The sequence below is a fragment of the Tinamus guttatus genome, unplaced genomic scaffold (assembly GCF_059628265.1).
Source record: "Tinamus guttatus ecotype Peru unplaced genomic scaffold, ASM5962826v1 Tinamus_guttatus_pri_ptg000056l, whole genome shotgun sequence".
Lineage (NCBI taxonomy): Eukaryota > Metazoa > Chordata > Aves > Tinamiformes > Tinamidae > Tinamus > Tinamus guttatus.
This window is the reverse complement of record NW_028288590.1, coordinates 4,654,037-4,675,582: the sequence shown is the minus strand read 5'-3', so window position 1 is coordinate 4,675,582 and position 21,546 is coordinate 4,654,037. Positions and strand designations below refer to the sequence as shown.

The 21,546-nt window shown below is 39.5% G+C and overlaps 1 protein-coding gene across 2 annotated transcripts in view; it reads right to left on the bottom strand.

The window, feature by feature from the left end:
* Positions 1–18,927: 18,927 nt before the first annotated feature.
* NKAIN3 (sodium/potassium transporting ATPase interacting 3) overlaps positions 18,928–21,546 on the bottom strand; it is a 322,807-nt gene continuing 320,188 nt past the window's right edge. For both annotated transcript variants that reach the window (XM_088540165.1, XM_088540166.1), the window contains one exon: positions 18,928–19,078. In XM_088540165.1, the coding sequence (XP_088396291.1) occupies positions 19,065–19,078 (14 nt within the window). In that variant the 3' untranslated portion in view covers positions 18,928–19,064. The remainder of the gene's footprint in view (positions 19,079–21,546) is intronic.

The window sequence follows — 21,546 nt, the reverse complement described above, 5'->3', positions numbered from 1 at the left end:
TCATTCTGTTCTTCTGTAATTCAATTTCATGAATCCTCCAAGAATCTGTTTAAAAGTAACTAGAAACAGTACAAAGATGTGAGATGAAGATCTGCATTTGCTTGTGTTTAAGCCAATAATTTATTTTGTTGTTCATACAGCTTAATGCAGTTGGAGTTCAAACGGCAGATGAGTTTATCTGAAAAACTCTATTGATGTTAGCATAATGTGAGAATAGCAATTACATTCAGTACCCTGTTGTAGCCTTTTATTTTTCTGCTGCATGCTTAGTGACAGTTTTGTTCAGTGCTTTTGTGTGGGGTCCAAAAGGGAACCAAGATGAGACAATCGAATATAATTTTCCTGTATTTCACAGCTTCCAAACTCTCTTAGCATCAGTGGGAATTGGGACTTTGTACCTCAGCTGTCTGTTTGGCAGTACGTTACACTCTGAAGTACCACAGCTGAATGAAGTGGATTTATTTCTCAGGTGATTTAAGTAAAAATTGCAGTAACGTATTCTTCATAACCAAACAACTGCAAGGACAATGTGAAATGCATTTCTTAAAATAGTTTAAGTATCAAGTAGTGTAAGGAAAAGTAACCGCGACTACTGAAAAGACACTGTTGAGTGATGGCAAACTTACACATGTGAACAAGAGAAAATGGCCTCAAATTGCACTGGGGAGGTTTGGGTGTTAGATGTTAGGAAGATGTTAGGAATGTTAGATGTTAGGAAGAACTTCTACATGGAAAGAGTGGTGAAGCACTGGAACAGGCTGCTCAGGGAAGTGGTGGAGTCACTGCCCCTGGCAGTGCTCAGGAAACGTGTAGATGAGGCACTTAGGGACATGGTTTAACAGGCAAGGTGGGGATGGATTTATGGTTGGGCTCGATGATCTCGAAGGTCTTTTCCATCCAAAGAGATTCTATGATTCTGTGTGATGTTACAAATTTTTGCATTTGCCTGATCAGCAGAAATCAGTAAATTGAAAAAAAAAAAAAAACCCTCTCTTTTTAATTAATTATACTAACTATATTATTAGACTTGAGACTAGAACCAGTGTAAAAAGAGAATCAAGGTCTCCAGCTGCCTGTAAACAGAGCAACTGAAGTACTTATGAACCAAGGCCAGTCTTCCATTTCTTTCTTAGGATCAGATCTTGGATCATCAGAATAATTTGAAGAGTTTGCCTGAGTAAGGAATGCAGGAATTAACCATAATAAGAAGGACCAATCTTGCAAGTGAAATTACTACGACTGCAGTTAGCAGACACCAGTTCACAAGGGTGTAACCATGAGGTGTCTAATGTGAGGAGAGAACAGTACTTCTCAGTGCTGGCACATTTATAATGACTTTCTATGTGTCTTTTTTCTTCGGTGCTAGTACATTTGTAATGAATTTCTATGTGTCTTTTCTTGGTATCCTTTATTTTATAAAGCCTTATTTTATGGTATTGGTGATTTTCTATGATATTTGAAATAAAGTTTATTTAAACACGCGTGTGTTTTTTTTTTTTTTTTTTTCTCCTTAATACTTCATCCATGGAATCTAAATGTTCCTTGTTCTCTCTTCCTCCCCCTGCCCCACGATGACACTCTCAGGGGGCTGCCATCACCCACATCTGTGTGACGTGGTGTTGTTGCTCTATCCTGTCCGGTGAAGAGCTCCTGAGTAAGAAAAGCAGGGCAGGTTCAGTAACAGGAAAAGGGTCAGTCACAGTCTAGAGGTAACCAACCAACACCGTAGTGATGAGCAGGTCAAGATCAAGCCAGAAAGTCAAGCTGGGATCTGAAAGGTCCATGGTTTTGACAGGGCAGTTCACACGAGGGCCGAGGGCCTGAGCTTAACATAGCTCCTGAGACAAGTGGCAGAGGCTTCCAACAAGGCAGCTCCCAGCTCTTTCTCATGCAGCTACCTTCAGGACTCTCCGGGGCACTCGGGACCCTGACACTGCAGAGCTGTAAGTGATACAAGGGCTGTCTGCAGTGCTAAGGGAAACGAGAGCTTCCGTCCGCTCCTTATCACACTGGCATCTTCCATCAGGTTTTGCTCCAGTCAGAAATATCACTCCTAAGAGCCTCATCCAGAAATCAGTTAAGGAGTTTATTTTTAAGAAGTTTAAATAAAATACCTCCTGTCTGCCTTGAGTGATTTTTTTTTTCTCCTATTGTTTAGGTAAGATAGAACTCAAAATTTGCATCTATAACTGGTAGTTTTCAGAGTTAATGCTTGAGAGAGAAGGAAGGGTGCCTATGGCCAAGCTCTAAGCTTATTCTGAGTACAGCTGAAGAGCCTAATTCTCTCTCTTGCTGTTTTCTAGGGGAAAAAATCCACTGCCCAGTGAAGTAGCTGTGTGTGCTTTCCAGGTTATTTTAAGACACTTTTCAGCAGAGAAAGTTTGAAATGTTTTTCTCTTTGTACTATTCTATTTTTACCACTAGATGGCCTCCAAGAACCAGTTTTACATTCATGGTTTCTTAATGTGTTTCACTGTTGTATCAAAGATTTATGAATGGGATATTTATTGTACTGTGGTATTTAGTATGCACCACGATATTGTAAGACAAGAAGAAAGGAGGACTTAGAGCAAGACTGTGAAGTCTTGCGGGCCAGTCTGGCCAGATTGGCAGGACAGCAGGAGAGAAATGGGGAGAGTGGGAACAAGCATAGGATTTATCAAGTAGGGATCATGAATCCGGTGAATATTTAAAACATTTGAACATTAATTGGAGGTGACAGAAATGGCATCCCTAATTTCAGGTGATTGTTCATACCTTTCAGGTATAAAAACTACCTTGGTTCCGTTTTCTTTGAATATGAAGTAAACTCATCTAAAACTGGAAATCTGAGAAGGGCCAAGAACTTGAGCTAAGGAAACCTTCGTTTGGGATGTAGGAAAGCACTTCGGGTATTTTCAGGCATTGAAAAAATTACAAGAATTGCATCCTGAATGTGTTCCCCAAATATTTAAGATACACAGTAAAAAGAAGAGCCTAACCCACAAGCTGCTTTGTGGACAAAGCCTTCTGGGTTGACTAGATATGTCAAATTTCTTGCAATATGGTGAATTCAAAGCAGAGATTAATGTCTAACTCCCTGGAAGAGCAGAATGTGACTCTCTTCCCCCTCTAATGCTGACTATCTTGTGGATCTTATTTTTAGCTTTCCTTTCTTGTCCTTGCAGCCTTATTCAATGCTGTGGATGTCACTCAGCAAAGTTATTAGGTGTCGAGTAGGGATGTGGTTGTACTCTTCTTGGAAGAGTGAGGAAAGTACAGGGACTTTCTGAACAACCGAAAAGAACAATAATTCTCAATTAATTTGAGAATGTGAGTTCCCTTCTCAATTAATTCTCAATATTATCCCTGAATTGCCTTTGTGAGCCAGGACATGCCATCCTTACTTTCTCTACTTACTTACAATATTTGCAACTGTTTCATAATGTTTTAAGAGTTCTTTGTAAGTTCTTACATAACCAACATTTTTCAAAGCATTTCAATGAAAAAGTTTCACAAATTGTCTGAAAATAGGTGTCACTGTTTCAAAGAGCTCTCTCAACCGGACATTTGATCCAAGCTTGAGTTAAAAAGCCCAAATTCCCTTATCTGAGATTCTCAGAAGTGAACAGTGAACAAACACTCCTCAGAACCAAGCTTCCTGTAAATGAAAAGCGGAAAGAAAACTAAGCTAAAGGTTAAACAGACTCAGTTCTAGGAACTGTATCTTTAGATGATAAAAGCGGTTGGATTATCTACTGGGATATGTAGCTCCCAAGAATGATAGAAAGCTTTTTTTGATGTTCTAGATCATATGATATATCATTGTGTTCTTGCAGTTATAGTACGGAACTGATGTTATAAATTTGTACTTAGATGTGTGTGCTTGTGCAATTGCTTGCCATTTAGCTAAAGAGAAGATCAGCAACAAAATCACAAATCATACGATTACAATTTTCTAGCTAGGAGTACACTAGGAAATTGCTTCCTCCCTCTGTAGTCATCATCATCACCCCCAGTATTCAGTCTCAGGCAGGGAAATATAAATTTTACAAACTTGTAGTTTGTTTCCGTTTACTCAGTAACTATGATGCCATGTTAACCCCTAAGGGCTTGCTTTTTCAAAAGGTATTGCGACTTGCTCAGAGCAGGGTGTTATGAAAGAACCAAAGTAAGAGCACAGTTTACAAACAATCTCTCAGATACTTCAAAAAGTTTGCAGCAAATGAAAGTACTTCAAAGACTTTGCCCAGATCCATTCTGATCTTGAATGACTCTAATTCTTGCCATCCTTCTAAGCTCTCAAATTGATCACTAAGGTTTATGCCTTTGCACCACTGATGGATTTTAAGAGCCATTTGCAGCCTCCAAAAGCAAGTCTGAACAGGGTATCCTGCACTTCCACTGCAAAAGAGAGAAGCTTGGACCACTTCGTTATCTGCTTTGCTTAAATATTCAGAATTTGTGCTAATTATTTCTCATTAGCATTTACAAGAAGCATCTCAGTTGACCCATTCAACCAAAAGTAAGGCAACGTCTTGTCTTTGGAGTTAGAAGCTACAGGAAAAAAAAAAGAAAAGAAAAAGCAGACAAACAAAATAGGCATGGATCTAATATAATCACTCTGAAAAGACCACTGTTATCCTGTTATGAGAAAAAAAAAAGAAAAGCTTGTTTGGCCTTCATCCCTAGGACATTTATCCCTAGGAGCTTTACTCCACGTTTCTCCACCTTTCTTTGTGTTCAAACTCATCGTTGCAGTTTTTCCCATTTAGATTCTTGCTGCTTGTGCTACGTTGCAGCTACTTAGGGAGTCTAGTTACTGCACCGTAACTTCCACCTGGCAAAGTCACTCCTTTCAGCAACTGCTACCATTACTTCCCAAATTACTTCTATGCAGAGAAAGCTTTCACAGTAATGCAAGACAGACCATTCCACTTCAGATGCTTGCGAACTGGAGAACTCTGCAAGCACTGTGTGAAGCACTATATAGTTCAGTGAAAAGAAGTGGAGGAACAAAGCCCCATCAGTCTTCGTAAAGCAAGATAGGACAAAGTTGTGATTGCTGAGGACTCCTTTTCCCGAGATGTCTCTGCTGCAGGACCCAGTACTCCTCTACCCTTTCCGTAGAGGTTGGAGTGCCAAGCACTCCTAGCTAAAGGAGGTGGCCTGTAAAATGGCAGCAGCTGAGCTCAAAATTGCTATTAGGTTGCGCAGGTCACACCGAGTTGCCGCCAGGCAGGTCTCACTGTGCTCTGCAGGATGGTGTAACTGGCAAAGGAAGGGATTTGCAGCACAGACAGGAAAATGATTTATTCTTTTGAGTTTGGAAATTCAGACCAATTCCATCTGCTGCCTTTGTATTTGGTAACCATTTTCCTAGACATTTTGCTAGTTTGCAGATGACACCAGGCTGGGAGGATGAGTCGATCTGCTTAAAGGTAGGGAGGCTCTGCAGAGGGATCTGGACAGGCTGGATCGATGGGTGGAAACCAACTGCATGAGGTGCAACAAGGCCAAGTTCCAGGTCCCGCACCTCTGCCACAACCCCATGCAGCACTTGGGGCTTGGGCTAGAGTGGCTGGAGAGCTGCGTGGCAGAAAAGGATCTCGGAGTGTTGGTCGGCAGCCGGTTGAACACGAGCAGCAGTGTGCTCAGGTGGCCAAGAAGGCCAACGGCCCCATGGCCTTTATCAGGAACGGCGTAGCCGGCAGGACCAGGGGAGTGATCGTTCCCCCTGTATTCGGCGCTGGTGAGGCCACAGCTCAAATACTGTGTTGTGTTTTGGGCCCCTCGCTACAGAAAGGACACTGAGATGCTGGAGTGTGTCCAAAGGAGGGCAACGAAGCTGGGGTTATTTAATCTGGAGAAGAGGAGGCTCAGGAGAGACCTTATGGCTCTCTATGAGTACCTGAATGGAGGCTGTAGTGAGGCAGCAGCCAATCTTTTCTCCAAAATACCTACCAAAAATAGGCCATGAGGAAATGGCCTCCAATTGAGCCAGGGGAGGTTCAGCTTTGATATTAGGAAGTATTTCTACATGGAAAGAGTAGTGAAGCATTGGAACAGGCTGCTCAGGGAAGTGGTGGAGTCACCATCCAGTCACCAATGTTCAGAAAACGTGCGGATGAGGCGATTAGGGACATGGTTTAACAGGCAGGGTGCCGAGAGGCTTATGGTTGAACTCGAAGATCTTGAATGTCTTTTCCAAACTTAATGATTCTATGAACCAGCATAAAGGTCTAGACTTATGACCTTGTATGGTAAATGAAGGGGTAAACTGACTTTTTCTTATGGATGTTTATAGATGTTTAAGTTTTTGCTTTTCTATCTTATCTCCTGTTCAGATTGCTATGAACTCATTGCATGCTTTTAATGTATGACTATAATACTGAAGAATATAATCCAGACAGATGGATGATTAATTATATAAGAAGTAATTAAAATGAAACATGATCTCATAATTTAATGAGTATCAGGATTTTTGGTAGTTGTCTTATTCTCTGTGTCCTGTACAACTTACTGATAAATTACAATCTAGATACCAAGGCTTCAAACTCTACAAAAAAATTAAAGAGATTCATTTAGGCAATTTGAAATTAGATTGGAATACTAAAGAATGGAGGTAATTAAAATTTGGAATATCTCATCTGCCTGATTAAACATCCAACAAGATGTGTGTGTGACACTCCTCTCCAATCTTCATTTATTTCTTTAATATTAAAAAACTCCTCAGATGTATATAAGCCATCTGTTGTTCGCAGATTCACTGAACCTTGCTATATTATGCATCTGCGAAGCATTTTTGTTTAATGCCATTAAATATGGAAATTTGCTCATGAAATTTTCTAGTAGAATAAGCTCCTGCTTTCTAGACACTTCTGATTATAGCCCGATCTTCTTTTCTCTTTTATCTGCAGCAGGTCTATTTTGATAATCACATTGAGTTCCAGACTGCTCTGGTGTGATAAATAGCATTGGTCTAGTTACAGCACCCAGACCAGGTTCTCCTCTGCATCTCTGGGGCACTTAATACTTATTGTCTTAGTGCATTGCAGAAATCTCCACCTAGAGATGGGGCCCTTCGTCAGTCGGTAAACTGGAGAGCAGGCTTGGAGCCTAAGGAGCTGGGTGATGCACCTCATCTCCTGGCACGGCCAGGGCAGGGGAGAGCACTTCAGGTGGAGGAACAGTGGTGTGATTTGGAAATGAGGCAAGCCAGGGCAGGATTCGTCTGAACAGCCCCATGAGCTGCTTCATTATGTGGGAGGGTATAAAGTAAGATGTGAAGATAGACTGTCTTATTTTAGACCTTGCTTTATACCCTCCTACATAATGAAGTAGACATTTGAAATTAAGTAGCTGAACCATGCCTGAGCACTTCCCCTGTCTTTTTTTCACAGCTAGTTGCACAAAAGTGCGAGGTTTTAAGTCAGGAGAATCCCAGCCTGGATCAAGCAGATTCCAGCCAAGATCTGCTCATCTGTTACGTGGCTGCTACTGAGCTGCTTCTCCTTGCTCCGTCTCTGTTTTCCTCCCTACCTGCTTTGCCTCATGCCCGCTGGAAGATGTTAGACATTTGTATAGTAACAAGCATGCTGGGGTTATCTAGGGCAGCTGCTTTAATTCAGCAAACACATGGAAATGAAAAGAAATACATCAGTGCCAAAGAAGAAATTAGCCCTTAGGTACCAGACGCAAGTGGAAGCAAGACCTGACAGTTGCAGTCAGTTAACGCAGTGAGTTACTTGAGGCTTTTGGATGACTTATTTCTGTTGATCTGAACAAATACATCACGTGCAGCACCCAGAGGGTTTGCCATTTTGCTGTATGTGGCCTCATCACACAGCATAAATGTGTCTGAAGGTGGTAGTTGACTCTACACACAGAAGCATGTGAGCATGGTACTGTCCAGGCCCTCCTACATCAGCCACACAGTCAGCGCTGAAGAAAAGTCATCAGTGCCACACAGCAAAAATTTAATCTCCCTCTGGAAAAAAAAGGGAATTTGAAATGTGATTTTTTTTTTCAGTTGTGAAACATGCAAAGGCAGTCCCTACATAGCATGGCCGCTCTTCGCCTATAGCTTCACCAGCATTCCCATTCAGATGTCGGGAGTGGGCAAAGCCTGGGTTAGTGGTGTAGGCTGTAGTTAGCTAGATACATTTAAAGAGATGGGTGAATCATAGCAGAAGCTGATGAATGCAAAAGAACAGCTGTGGAAGTGAGCGTCTGGCCGGGTCCAGGTACATTTTATGTACTCATACCTTCCTCATACTTTTCTGCCATCTGCCTTTTGTAAAATCCTCCCTCCACCTTGTCCTCCTTTCCATTGTACATCTTACACAAGTACATAATGAGATTACAAAGCTACATATGGTTTTGATTACACAACTGCTCCTTTCCTTTGAGTTCCAGTATTTGACTGGACAGAGTGTCACAGCCCTGCTACAAAGTAAAAAGTGTCTGCAGGAGAAAGTGTATTTCATTTTATTTTATGTCTCTTTGCTACTAATGACCCTTTAATCTCCTATGCAGCAGAGCATAAAAGAAGAAATGAAGAAGAATGAAATGGCAAATCATTAAGGTACTACCTTGTTCACTTAATATGCAGAACACATACTAAATGGAGAGAACTGCTTGTATGGAGTATCTGACATCTAAGCAAATAAGTACTTCAGTTTGGGATGGCCTCTTCAAGGACTGGACAGAGAATTATTTCACTGCAACCCATGACAAGATCATTGAGTACACCAAAGTGATAGGGTGCCTGTCACTTCAGGGCACTAAACTTAGCCCCTGCTATGGCTATGATCATTAGCCATGATCTTTATTACTGTCCCCGAGGGCGGTTTCAAAGACAGATAACTTCCTATAGCCAAAGTAGGCACATGCTGTGTGACATAAATGTAAAACGTGCAAGGTGCACACATGTGTCCTAAAGCCACTGCATCTACTGTATTCATAGTTCATGTACGCAGACTGAGAAAACCGAAGGATGGTTGATTACAGCCAGATCAAAGCTACTGCTCACTGCAAGCCGAACCACCGAAAGAGTTGTGGGACTACTAGAAATCTAGAAAATACCCATAGTCCTCCGATGATGATCCTAAATAACAGCAAAAACATAAGATTTCTAGATGGGGCAGAACAGATGCATCCATGCAATTTGGCCATATTTTAACCCTACACAAACAATCCTCATCACTCTAATTCAATTTTACTAAATTAGGCCTTGTGCTATATATTTTTATTATAGCTCTTTATTTTAATGCAGTTTTAGGTTAGTGCTTTTTGTTTGCTTTAGCAAATTGTTTAGTAATAAAGATATTTGTGGATTTGTTTGGCTTTCCAAAAACTGCAATGAAAAAAATGAGTTTTGGAGAAGACATGGGAGCTTATGGAGCTTAGGGAGCACTAACACAGCAGTGCAGGAGGCCAGACACGACTCTGTGTCAAACAGAAATCCCTTTATTCGCGTTTTGGGGCTCTATTTACCCAGTACATTTTGCAAAGTCACCTAGCCACGCTCATAGTCACGTTGTGATTGGTTACACAGCTGTCCACGTGCAATGCGACGCACGAGATTGGTCGTTGCTAGTTGATCACGCGTTTATTTGATTGGCCCGTGCATGAGCTGCACCTACATCTCGTTCATGGCTCAACTTGCTTTCAGTTTCCTTCCTCCCTTCTTCCTCTTTCCTCCAGCTCATGCCCTGCAGGAACCCTTTCCCGTTTGACCTAGTCCAACTCCTCCTACTCATCTTCCATTGGAAAACCTCCATTAGTGAGGTGTTCTCCCACAAGCAGGTACACTGAGTTGCTTTCTAACTGAGTGCCAAAGTGGAAGCAATATCTGGAGACCATGTCAGATTTCGCAACCGTGTTTCTAAATTGCTCGTTGTGTTCAGTAACACTTTCTCCTACAAATGAAAAATAGTGCATTTGTATTCACATCTCTTCACTTATTACATAGAAGCTTTTCTTTTAACTTCTCTCACTTTCTCCCTGGCAGTGACAGGAAAAAAAAGTCCTGTAAGAAACAACCATTTATTTTTAGTTCTTGAACTTAGCCATGTTTAGTCTGTTTACCCATTACCCACCCTGCCATGAAAGCCTCAAATATATAATTTCCCAAGTCCTTTGAATTATCTGTAGAGAACACCCTTTACATTCATGTGTGAAGAAAGTGGACCAATTCCTTTATACCCTCACATTTATTATTAGCATTTTTTTTATAAAAAAAGTATTTCCCTAGTATTTTCTTCTAGAAAAAAGTCTAGAAGAAAAGTGAGCAACCTCCCTGTTAAACTGCAGACCCTCTTAGCATACCTTGAAAAATGGTGTCACAAACCTAAACATCATGAAAGAATCCCACCCTCTGTTCTCAGCATTGCTCTCTGTTCTGTTGTCTTTTATTGTGTTTTTATTTTTTCCGTATTACTTTCTGATGAAGAGTATTCCTTCTTATATTTAAAATATTCTCTTTTTGACATGCCTTACCAAATCCATGGCTTTTGTATTATTTTCCTTTATTTGTGTCCAGTTCTATATCTCTCCCTCCCTTTTTTGTCCTTACCTTACTCTTTATTTAAAAGAAAATGGGAACTCTTTTATAACTTTTATAACTCTTCAGTTTGATGGAATGATTCACAGCATGGTTTTGGTCTTGCTTTTCCTACTTCTTTTCTTTGTAAGTGTATCATGCCAGGAGCTCCTTTCCCCATGCCCCATCTCCCACTTTATTCTATTCCTCCCCCTGATGTCCACATCTATAAAGTGAAGAGGATGAAGTGCTCATGGAGAGGCACGATAGACCTTATGGCCTGTGAGCCTTCCACCTGCACTGACCTCAACTGTAGCCAAGACCCAAAAATCACCTCCACACACAAAGTATCTCCACATGTCCTCTCCATCCAGGCTGCAGGAACTGGAGCTCGGAGGATGACATGAGGTCACGGGTTGGAGCCCAAGACCACCTTTTGCTTTGGTTTTCCAGACCGTACATCCTGGAGCAGTTGCTGTGCCCTAACCTGAACACAGAGGTGAGCAACTCCTGACCCCTTCCCACCAGACTAGGCGTGGAGGGGCAGTCTCAGTTCTTTGCCAACAATTTTGTCAGTGCAACTGCACACATGATTATTCTCATTTAGAGACAATAGAAATCAAACCTGATAAGGTGCATAGGAAACTACTAGTAAACTACCAGTAAATTACAATGAGCTAACATAGTATTTTGCATTAGATATTGCACTAAAAAGAAGACATATATTCATAAAAACCTGTTTCTGTGGGCAAATGCTTTATAACTTGTATTATCCTCATTCCACAAAGTGTAGTACCAAGAGATTAATTAGTGTAGCCCAGCATTTACAGTGAAATTCGTATTTGCCTGGGTTTTGAATTTTTTTTAAGCTTTTAACCTTTCAGGTTGCTTTAAAATTCAGGTCTGATAATTAGGTGCATATTATACATGTCCAGGATAGGAATCCCATCCTAGTTTTTCAGCTATAAGTGTTTCCTGTTAAGAAGTGAAAGAAGCAAAGAAATGGTATTTCCTAGAATTGATAATACTATACTTCCAGCTGATGGTAATCTACCAATCTACCAGTAAACATGGGAATGATACTGTACACAAGAAGATGTTTATGGGATAGTACCAATTTGGATTTTGTCTATATGTTGCATTATCAATATATTTGCAGTAAAACGAAAAGTTCATCTTTAAAGGGAGGTATGTTTTGATCTATTTCTTACTTAAATTGGCTACACAGATTCCAAGATTTGATCTTAGCACTCTACACTGATTGATCCCAGCCTGACTTTCAATAATGTGTATAGGTAAACGAGATACGTTACTTTTTCCTCCTCTGCTACATTTTTGAAACAACACCCTTAAGTAAGTGTGGTATTTCTGCCATGAGCCATGAGGTGGCACAGTGTGCATAGCAGAACAGCAACCATACCTGCCTATTACTATTCCTTTGCACATTATATTTTAATGGTGAAAGACCAGTTTTACAATTCAAGGTTTTAGAAACTCTACTCTGTGATAAAAGTGATGGCAAAGATAAATACTGTTGTGTGTGTATGCTTAGAGGCTTTTCACTGTAGCAAACAAACATTTTGAGCACACTGTTGCCTGATGAAGGTTATGAATGATTGCAATTATTTCCCCTTTTTCAGTTTGACTTCCACTGTCTGGTTTTGCTTTTAACTTGGTGCCTTTTGTGAGTCTGATTTCTCTTCTTTGCCCGAATCTGTCTGCCTGGGGGCCAGGCTCTTAAGGCTTCATTTTACTTTTGATTCCTTATAATCTGTTAGAGAATTTGTTATAGAATATGGGCCATGAATAGCTACAAGTTTAATTTTGTACTAACCAGACAGGTTTGTATGTGTATATTTTAGGTCAGATAGATACGTAATTAACTCAACTAACATGTAAAGTTACTGCTTTTCCCAAAACACAATTCACCGTAGCCAGTTGGAGTCTTGATTCAGATAAGAGAATCTTTGCCAGAGAGCTTGAATTTAATACTTCATCATCTGAAAGGCATCAGAAACTTATTTCTTGGGCAAGTTTTCCTATTTGCTTAAGAAGACTGAAGTTTCCCTAATCCCAAATATAATCAAAGTACTCAAGGACTTCCAGCAGATTTAGAAAACTCCCTGACAAGCCTTAAATCAGCAAGTGGACTACGTGCCACTGCTCTTGCTTCTCTAGTAATCCCACCGGGAAACTTCAGTCTCTATTAAATCTGTCTCATTTTGGTCAATGGGATGTCTTACAGCAAAAGTGCAACAAGGAAGTTAATTTAAGTTATCAGTGGAGGATACTTTATAAAGGAAACTCTTGTGCTACTCTTAGGAGTGGCCACCGGTCTCCACAGTGGTTGCTTTGATCTCAAAAACACTCCAAGAAACACTCCCTTCAGCACTCTAGGTCCAGACACTACTCTGAACTTCACTTACTTATATCAGAGGCTCTTATGAACTCAGATGTGAGTGTGCCTATACATCTAAAAGTGGCATTGCAGGATGTAACCTCTGAGAAATATCAGTACCACACAGCTGAAGATCTGACTGCAACCTAGAAGGCAAGGAGCTTTACTTATTGAGAAAAAAACATCATATTGCAATGTGTTAGTTCTTAATATCACAGCGAGGCTGTTTAAACATGTTCTTGGCTTTCATTTGTCTTGTGCATAGGGCTGAATACCCGCTGGCCATTGGGGTTCTGGCTACATAACGCACTAGTGTCACTCTAGTGACATCTTACTGAATAGTCCGGGTAAAACTGGGAAGATGATTATTTTTTTGCTCGTGTGTAGCACACTTTTCATTCCAGATATGTCACACACTAGGAGATGCTGCAACCTTCCTAGTGATGATGCTCTACTAATTAGACAGGTATGTAATCTTGTGGAAAAAAAAAAAAAAAAAAAAAAAAAGAACTCAGAGTACTCTTGCAGTCACATTCAGCCAATTCATAATCCAGCTTTAGTGAATCTGCACGGCACTGAGGTACATCAGTGTTTTGAAAGCATGGCTGCATATGGCTGGTGTGAGATAAATAGGGAACTGGGACAGAAGGCTTAGAGATGTGGCATTAGGTCCTAGGGGAATAAGCAAAACAAAGTGAATCTTTTTTTTTTTTTTTTTCTTTCCCAGTAGTATTTATGCATGGCTGTTGCTTAGTGAGATGATCTTCCCGGGCTGTTGCTGCTTTTGAAAGGCAACAGACCATGCAGTAGCAGTTATTCCGCAGAGCTGTCACACACAGAAGGACTGACCAGCGGGGACTCAAGTGAGGCAGGAATTAAATCCAGATGTTTAATTTGTTTAAAATCACAGAAAAAAAAAATCAAATTATTAAGTAGAGAAAATGGAAATTATAGAAAAAAAAAAGAAAAAGAAAGGAAAACAATACATCATTTAGCAGCAGCTGCTTCTCTACTAGGGGTAAAAAAAAAAAAACAAAAACAAAAACAAAAAAACCACTAACTGTGAAATAACAAGCCGCGCTAGTTAGATCCATGTCCTTGCCTGCCAAATAAGTATTTAGGCTGTGCATCAGCCTCGTGCCCCCTTACAGAGAAGCACAAGGGTACTGGTGGCCCAGGGTGATCAGGGATGCTCTGGCATGCTGTGAACACCCACTAGAATGCAACGCATTGCTCTAGGGAGCAAATCCTCTAGCAGGATCCTCTAATCTTGATATGAAATATCTTTTTTATGTGCCCATTTTCACAGGTTTGAATCCCTTGCTTCTTCATAAAGCTCATTCATTTGCTCTGAACTCTATTTTGCTGCAAATTAACTAAATTTCCCACCCTATGCAACACTAAAGCACTAAGCCTCTGACACGAGCTGAGCATGTAACCCAGCCAAAAAAGTGCTATTCTGGCAGACAGCAGCATGGTCCAATCGCGGGTGCTTCAGACTGAAATGCCACCAAAAGAAATGGCTCTTTTGGGCATAAGGGACTGAGTATCGCTGTGAGCATCGAAGCAGCCGGGCCCCTCTCCAGGAGCCCTGAGCAGGGTGAGATAGAGCTAGATCAGGCGCATAGGCTGTTGGCAGAGGAAACATAAACAAAATGCATGGGAATGAGGGGAGGCGATGATGGGAATGAGGATGAGGCAGGGACTGAACTTGGAATGTGTCTTCACCCCATCGATATGAGTTTGGGAGAGCTGGCCCCATGTACCTAAATAATGACAATTTGCAGTGAAGTATGAGATTCTGTCCAAATGTTTAGCCTAGTGGTGAAACAGCTAAATTTGTTTGTAAGATATGGCCTGCAGAAATGGGAGCTCTAAGTAGAAAGAGCATTTTATCACCTTGATAGAAAACTTTTTCAGCTTTTGAAACAGCTTCCATGTTGTAATCTGTTATAATTAAACTAGACGAGGCTGATTCTAGAAGGAGGCTGGCCAATTAGCTTGGGATGTCAATTTTTGTTTGCCACTGTCAAAGTCTCTTAAGGGACCTTAATAGATTGCTGGTTGGCTTTTCTAATGAGATAATCCTTACATGAAAGGCAAGCAGAGAGCCTGGTGCAGGGAAGCGAATAGCAGTTGTCCTTAAAAAAAAAGAGGTAGCACCTGCCAACACAGGGCTTTAAGGTGACTAAAGTTCCACTATGACTGACAACTGGATGGAGAGATGAGCCCCCAGGTCGAGATTAAGTAAGTGGAGTAAATCTCTGCATGAGGGCTGCAAACAAAGAAACAGTTCGTTTGTTCGGGGTCAAATCTGCCATTCTCGGGCAGGACTGTCTCCTTCAGAGTGACCTAACTGATCACAGGTTTAGACAGGAAAAGTTCGACACACCACATATTAATCTGTTACTATTTCCCTAGCTCCCAGCTTTTGTACTCTTATTAAAATACGTGGTAAGTACCATCTCCTTAATAAAGTCTACTGAAAGAAGGCAGATGTTAGATAAAAGCTAGCAGACAAAATTCCCATGGTTTTAACTTATATAACTCTATTGAAAATTATTTATAGTAATGAATTTTGTATCTTAACATTAAAAGACCCTTCACTAAATCCAGGCTATGAGCTGTAACACTTTATAGAGTTCTTGAGGCTGATAATTGAATTTCTAAGCTTTTAATTATTTCATGTGTGTGCGTGTGTGTGTGTGTGTGTGTGTGTGTGTGTGTGTGCAAAAAATCTCTACAGATAAGAGAGAGGAGGGGACAACACTCCAACCAGTAATATCTCTTGCGACATCAGAAATTTGAATATATGACTACTCTATGCCACTGTATTATGCAAAGCATATTCATAAACACTTCTCAATGTCCTGCTTTCAGGGCCCAAAAATGTCACGTGCTCTTTTATGGAGCTAGTGGTACCTGACACAGTCCTTAGTGAACGTACATTGACATACTTCTGCTGCCACATCCCCACTTACGCTACCAGTTAAAGTAGCGTTGCAAATCTGATTCTCTGTAAAACTTGAATTAAGCAGAAACTTGAGGAAGGGAAAAAGTTCTAAAAGTCTGAAGGAGAGATTTTTAGCTCCTATAGATTGTTACAGCATGACTTATTAACGCAGCCCAGGACAGTTTATATCAACTGATAACCTGCTTCCTCTGAGATTTTAGGATTGTCAACAAATTTTGTTTTGCAGTACAAACCTAGTCATTTCCTGAAACTGCATGTTACAGTTAATCTTGACAAAACTATCCAAGTTTATTTAGAAAACCAACAGTTACGCCCTGTGTAGCTTGTTGGTCTGTGACTCACCTGGCACGTTACTGAGAGTATGTGTTGCAAAAATAAAGGAATTATCGCTCAAGACTTTCCTTAAAAATGCTAGCCAATACATTCTACTGTATGGGAAGACACGGCAATTAACATTCAAATCCATTTATTATTCTCAAGATTTCTTTTCCAACATGTACAGATTGATTGGTACTATTTTTAATGTCTCAATTTAGAAGAGAATGGCAGTTTTCCTCAGTATTGCAGTGTGCATTTTAGCTTGCTCTAATGAAGACAAATTCCTCTCAATCAGGAGTGTTCTGTTTATTAAGTGAGACAGATGGCAGCCTTGCTGTATTGGTAAGCATTCCTGGATTTTAAGTTTATTTAGGGTACACTAGTTTGTGTTCTCCTGCTAAAAAATGATCAATATTTCACAAGGAAGAGATGTCAGATTCTGTCTTCACAGAGTTTTTTCCAGTAAATACACAGTTCTCTATTAGTAAGCTGAAAATCCAAAGGTTCCACAGAAAGGCAGGGAATACATTCAGGCAAAATTGTAAAACATGGTCCAGCAGATGTGTCTGTCTTTGCAGAAAATTAAATATACGCTTCAGTTCTGGAGGAGGCTGTGTGCAACTAAAGGGGTTGTAGCACCCCTTCCCTTTCCTTGTCTCAGATTCTGAGTGCAGGACTAGGGTTCAAGGCCCCCAGCCTTTAATCTGCCGGCAATAATGACTGAAGACAGGAAATTAATGCTGAAATGGAAAGTTCAAAATAAAATTGTGTTGATCATAGGAATCTGTGCTAAATGCCTGTATGCTGGACTCTGTGCTTAATTGCAAGTGTCAGTATTAAAATATAGGAGTAGATAGGAATGTATTCAAATAGGATCTTATTCAAATATTCAAATATTACAGATATAAAGCAATTCACAGTGATCTTTGTGGTGTCTCAAAAAGGGTATCATTCAGACTATTTCTGTGACAAACTATCTGCTTTTTCATGTCCACATGAAGACCTCAAGATAGAAAAAACTAGTTAGTTTGCAGTCCTCTAGAATAAAGGAGAAAGAGTGTATGAGTGAACATACAAATTACATAAGGACGTTATCTTCATATAAAAACATCCCTGTTTTTTGTACAGTCTGGCTTCACACAAAAAAATACATCCTGTCTGAGGAATATTTAATCCTAGGAATACTAATAAAATGTTTCATTCATTTGTCATTTCTGTTGATACTGTCTTAACGCTTGCTTCATACCTGGCTTCAGGAAGGTTAAGCTATGTTCAGACTATGTTTTCTCCAAAGACAGTGCGGTCCTTGCTTTAACTAATTAGGAAATAGGTGCAAGCAGCACAACACTCTTCATTATCTTCTAAGAACGACAGACTCAGCCTTCATTTATATTTGCTAATGTTTTCATTGATAAATAACACAAACTTTAAAAGCGAAAGAATGAAGACAAGACTTCATGCAGGTCAAATCTGACTAATTTGGAAATGCAAGTGAAGCATGTTTCAACAGAAGACAACAAGCTCATGTTCTGAATGTTGATGGATCTGAAATCATCACCAGCCAAAGCGTGCTTGGGATGTTTACGAAGGAAATTAGTGGCCCTCTGTTTGGCTTCTAGCAGGGAAGTGAGATTTACGTACCAAAAACAACGTCCTTCCTGACAGTCCCACCAAAGAAGACACAAGTGGAGAAGAACTAAAGAGGGAACAGCCCAAAGCCCTAATCAAATTCCCACTGAATGCTGAGGCACGAGAGCCCTGTGGATAAATAACTATACACAGTGTTTTAATTATTAAGTAAGAAAAGAGAATGAAGGAGTTATGTTAAAAAGACTGCCAGTTCCCCAAGGAAATTAGCTTTTGTGTATCACTTTATACTAGTGGTGACAGAAAATATCACAGTTACATACTTATTTTTTTTGTCTAGAAGTATTTACAAACAACTTTACAAACTTTTATACACTTTTCTAGATTTTTCTGTTTACTTTTAAATTAAGAACAAAATTAAAAAAAAAAAACCCAGAGGCCCCTAAGGCTGTAGTTTGTGCCTATACTTTACATTCATGCATGGCTTCTTCCTATGAAAAGAAGGAAAAGAGTTTAAAAATGTGCAAATCACAGACATCTAGAGAGCTCTGCATTTAAGGCTTCCTAGATACTGGCATCTGTTAAGAATTGCCATTTTACTTCCCTTCAGATCACAGAAAACTACTATTGGTGGGCTCAGGGCAAGACAGAGAGAGAGAAGGAGCCATATATGAATTGGAACAATTAGATGAGTATTTTAGTGCTGGAACATCTGGCCAAGAAGAGTCATAGATCAATTTGTACTGCATATAGTAGTTTGACCAATATAAGGAGTTGCCATAGTAAATTTTGCATATATCATTGAAAATGTTCTCTTTTACAGTATTAGTATTTGATTCCCAATGTATATTTTGATGTCAAAATTACATTTTGCTAACACAGTCTTGACCAGGCCCAGTATGATTCCATCAATCAAGAAATACTGACTTCCTTGAGAAAGACATATCCTTCCCACAGTTTTCACTGTTTGCTTTGTTTCTGTGCCTTAACACTAAACATTGTAAAAATCTTGAAATTAAAAAAGAAAAATTTACAATTTACAAGTGTCCATATAAGTAAATTATTCAAAAATTTAAGATCATCTACAAGGAGCTACCAAATAACAACGCTGATAATGAGCCTGGGGGAAGAATAATCCACATGCCGCAAGGAACGGATGAGGTGCTTCTTCCACAACAATGAGTCACAAACTAAGTCTTTTCTTCTGTCCTCTTGTCATCTTGGTTTCTTGACTGAGAGCAGAAGCCTTGAGAAAAGGTTGATTACTTATTTCGACCTAAAAAGAATATAAGAGTTATTTGAAAATGTCCATACCTTCTTATCTATCTTTTACTTTGTGAATATAAAATCATGCCAACTGAAAGTTTAGTAATGAATAAACAAGCAGAAATAAAATCCTCTGGACATTAATTTCCTCAGCTGCAAGAAACACAGATAATGTCAAGAATAAATGGCTGGATTTAAAGGGACAGCTTTGTATTTTGATTTAGTTAAATATCAGGTGCACCATAATGAGAAAAAAAAATTGAAGAAAAAATCTTGTAGGTGGTAAACCACACTTGAAGTTCTCAAAATAACAGATCCTTTTCAGCATAATGTATTTTAACAGTAAAAGCTTTCTGTCCACCAGGTTATAAAATTTGCACACAACCTGCTTACAAACACATACATCTGAACCGTATTCATATTATTTACAGTCCTCACCACAATCACATGCCCATATAAATCTGTACATTCTCACATATTTGCTTGAAAATCATCTTTGCTTGTGTAGCCTAGAAAAAAACCTGTGATGCTCGTTCACAGCGATTTCATAGTGGTAGAGTGTAGAGGAACACACAAACCAGACCCACAATCACGCCAACCCCGCACAGGGTGATGACTGCTCCACTGGCAGAGTTTCTCAGTCACTGTGTTGGTCCATGAGCAGGAGCTCGTATTGTCCTTAGAAATGCTATTTCTCCTGTGCAATTGGAGATTTAGTGTCTCTCCAGACAGGAGTGTCCAAGGCTTTAGTAAGAGTGGATCAGATGTAGTCATTCAGAAAGGAATGGCAGGCACAGAAATTTTAACCTCTGGTAACCATTAAAATAAATAAATAAATAAATAAATGACAATATAAACCAAATTGCAATGTTATTTTCTTCTAATCCCCTTGCTTCTCTTTTGCATCAAGCAGCATGTGGAAAAAGTCCTCATTACCACCAGGTGACCTGGCTGTTGATGCTGCACTTGAGACATGAAGACACAATGGTTTTATAGTCCAGGTACTTTAGCTCCAAAGGGAACAGATTTTTTTTTCTTTTTTTTTTTTTTTTTTTTTTCTCCACAGCAACTCATGTCCTCCTTTCCACATATCTTAATTTAAACTACACAGTTCAGGGCAGTGATTCCACTCTTGCTTGTCCTGTAGCCTGATGAAGATACAGGAAGAACCAACAGCAATCAGACAAGCTATGATCATTCATATTTGCATGAAGAAATGTTCCTTGTGAGAACATGTTCAAGTTTAACCTCTTCCACTGGGTGAAAAGAACAGCTATTCTTAGACATGTTAATCATTAATAATTATGGCAGCACTAAGTATATATTATACTGAATATGAGTGCTCAGTAAACACTATACCTGTCTTCTGCATAGTTTGATGAACCTTTTATTTTCAACACGTTATGTTTAGTTAATTTGTGAATGAAATAAGATAAATGAATGAGAAAGGGAAAAATGGATTTACAGGCAAGCTATCATCTATAAAAAGCATCATGCTAATCTTTCCCCATGAGCAGGGTGGTGAAGATGGCAGAAGATTTGTAACACTTATTAAGGCACCTAATATATCTATCAAGCATTTTTCATATTCACCTCCAGAGAAATTGAGTTTTTAACACCTTGGATACTAGAAATAAAATGTCTTAGGGAGACCCTCTGGATTCTTAGGCTATATAGAACTGCTGCTGCTGATAGCAATTAAATTGCTGCCAGAATCAAGCAGGCTGATGTGCTGCAGACAGAGAAGCATCCGCAGATTGGTAGCTAGCACAGTCTACTGACTATTCAAATCATTCCCATAGTTTGGCTCTTAATTCAGACTTAGATCATGGATATTTCTCCCCTTTGAGTTACTTATCTATCACAGAATGAGTTCTCTATTCTCTACTGTAAAAAACAAATGAACTGAAACAGATATATATATATATATATTTCCTGACAATGCATTTTTTTCTTTCCTTTAGTGATAGTGAATTTATTTTTAAAATTTATTTTATTTTAAAGCATTAGGTGAAAACACTAGGTGAGTAAATATTTACTCACCTAGTGTTTTCACCTAATGCTTTAAAACTAACCTCAGTGCAGCTCTAGAGACTAAAATCTTTTACAGAGAGGTATAAGTGTTGTAGCTGTGGCTTTCTTTTCTCCTGAACAGTTATTTCACATTTTCAGTCTCCAGCATCTCACTTAGAATGGTCAAAATTCCATCTTACTGTCATCTTTCCCACACAAGAAGCAGCAAAAAACAGCAGGATAGGGAAGCTACTACTTCCAATGTAGTTAACACCATGCCAAATGCCAAACCATCCATTATTGCTCACATTAATGTGATTCCTGCTCTAATGTACATTGTTATATTGAGATAGTTTTGTTTTTCTTTATAGGCTTTCATATGCCCACAATATTTACTTACTAAATGCTTTGCCTGCATTTATTTCTACAAATTGAAAGATGCAGCATGAGTACTTATGTATTTAA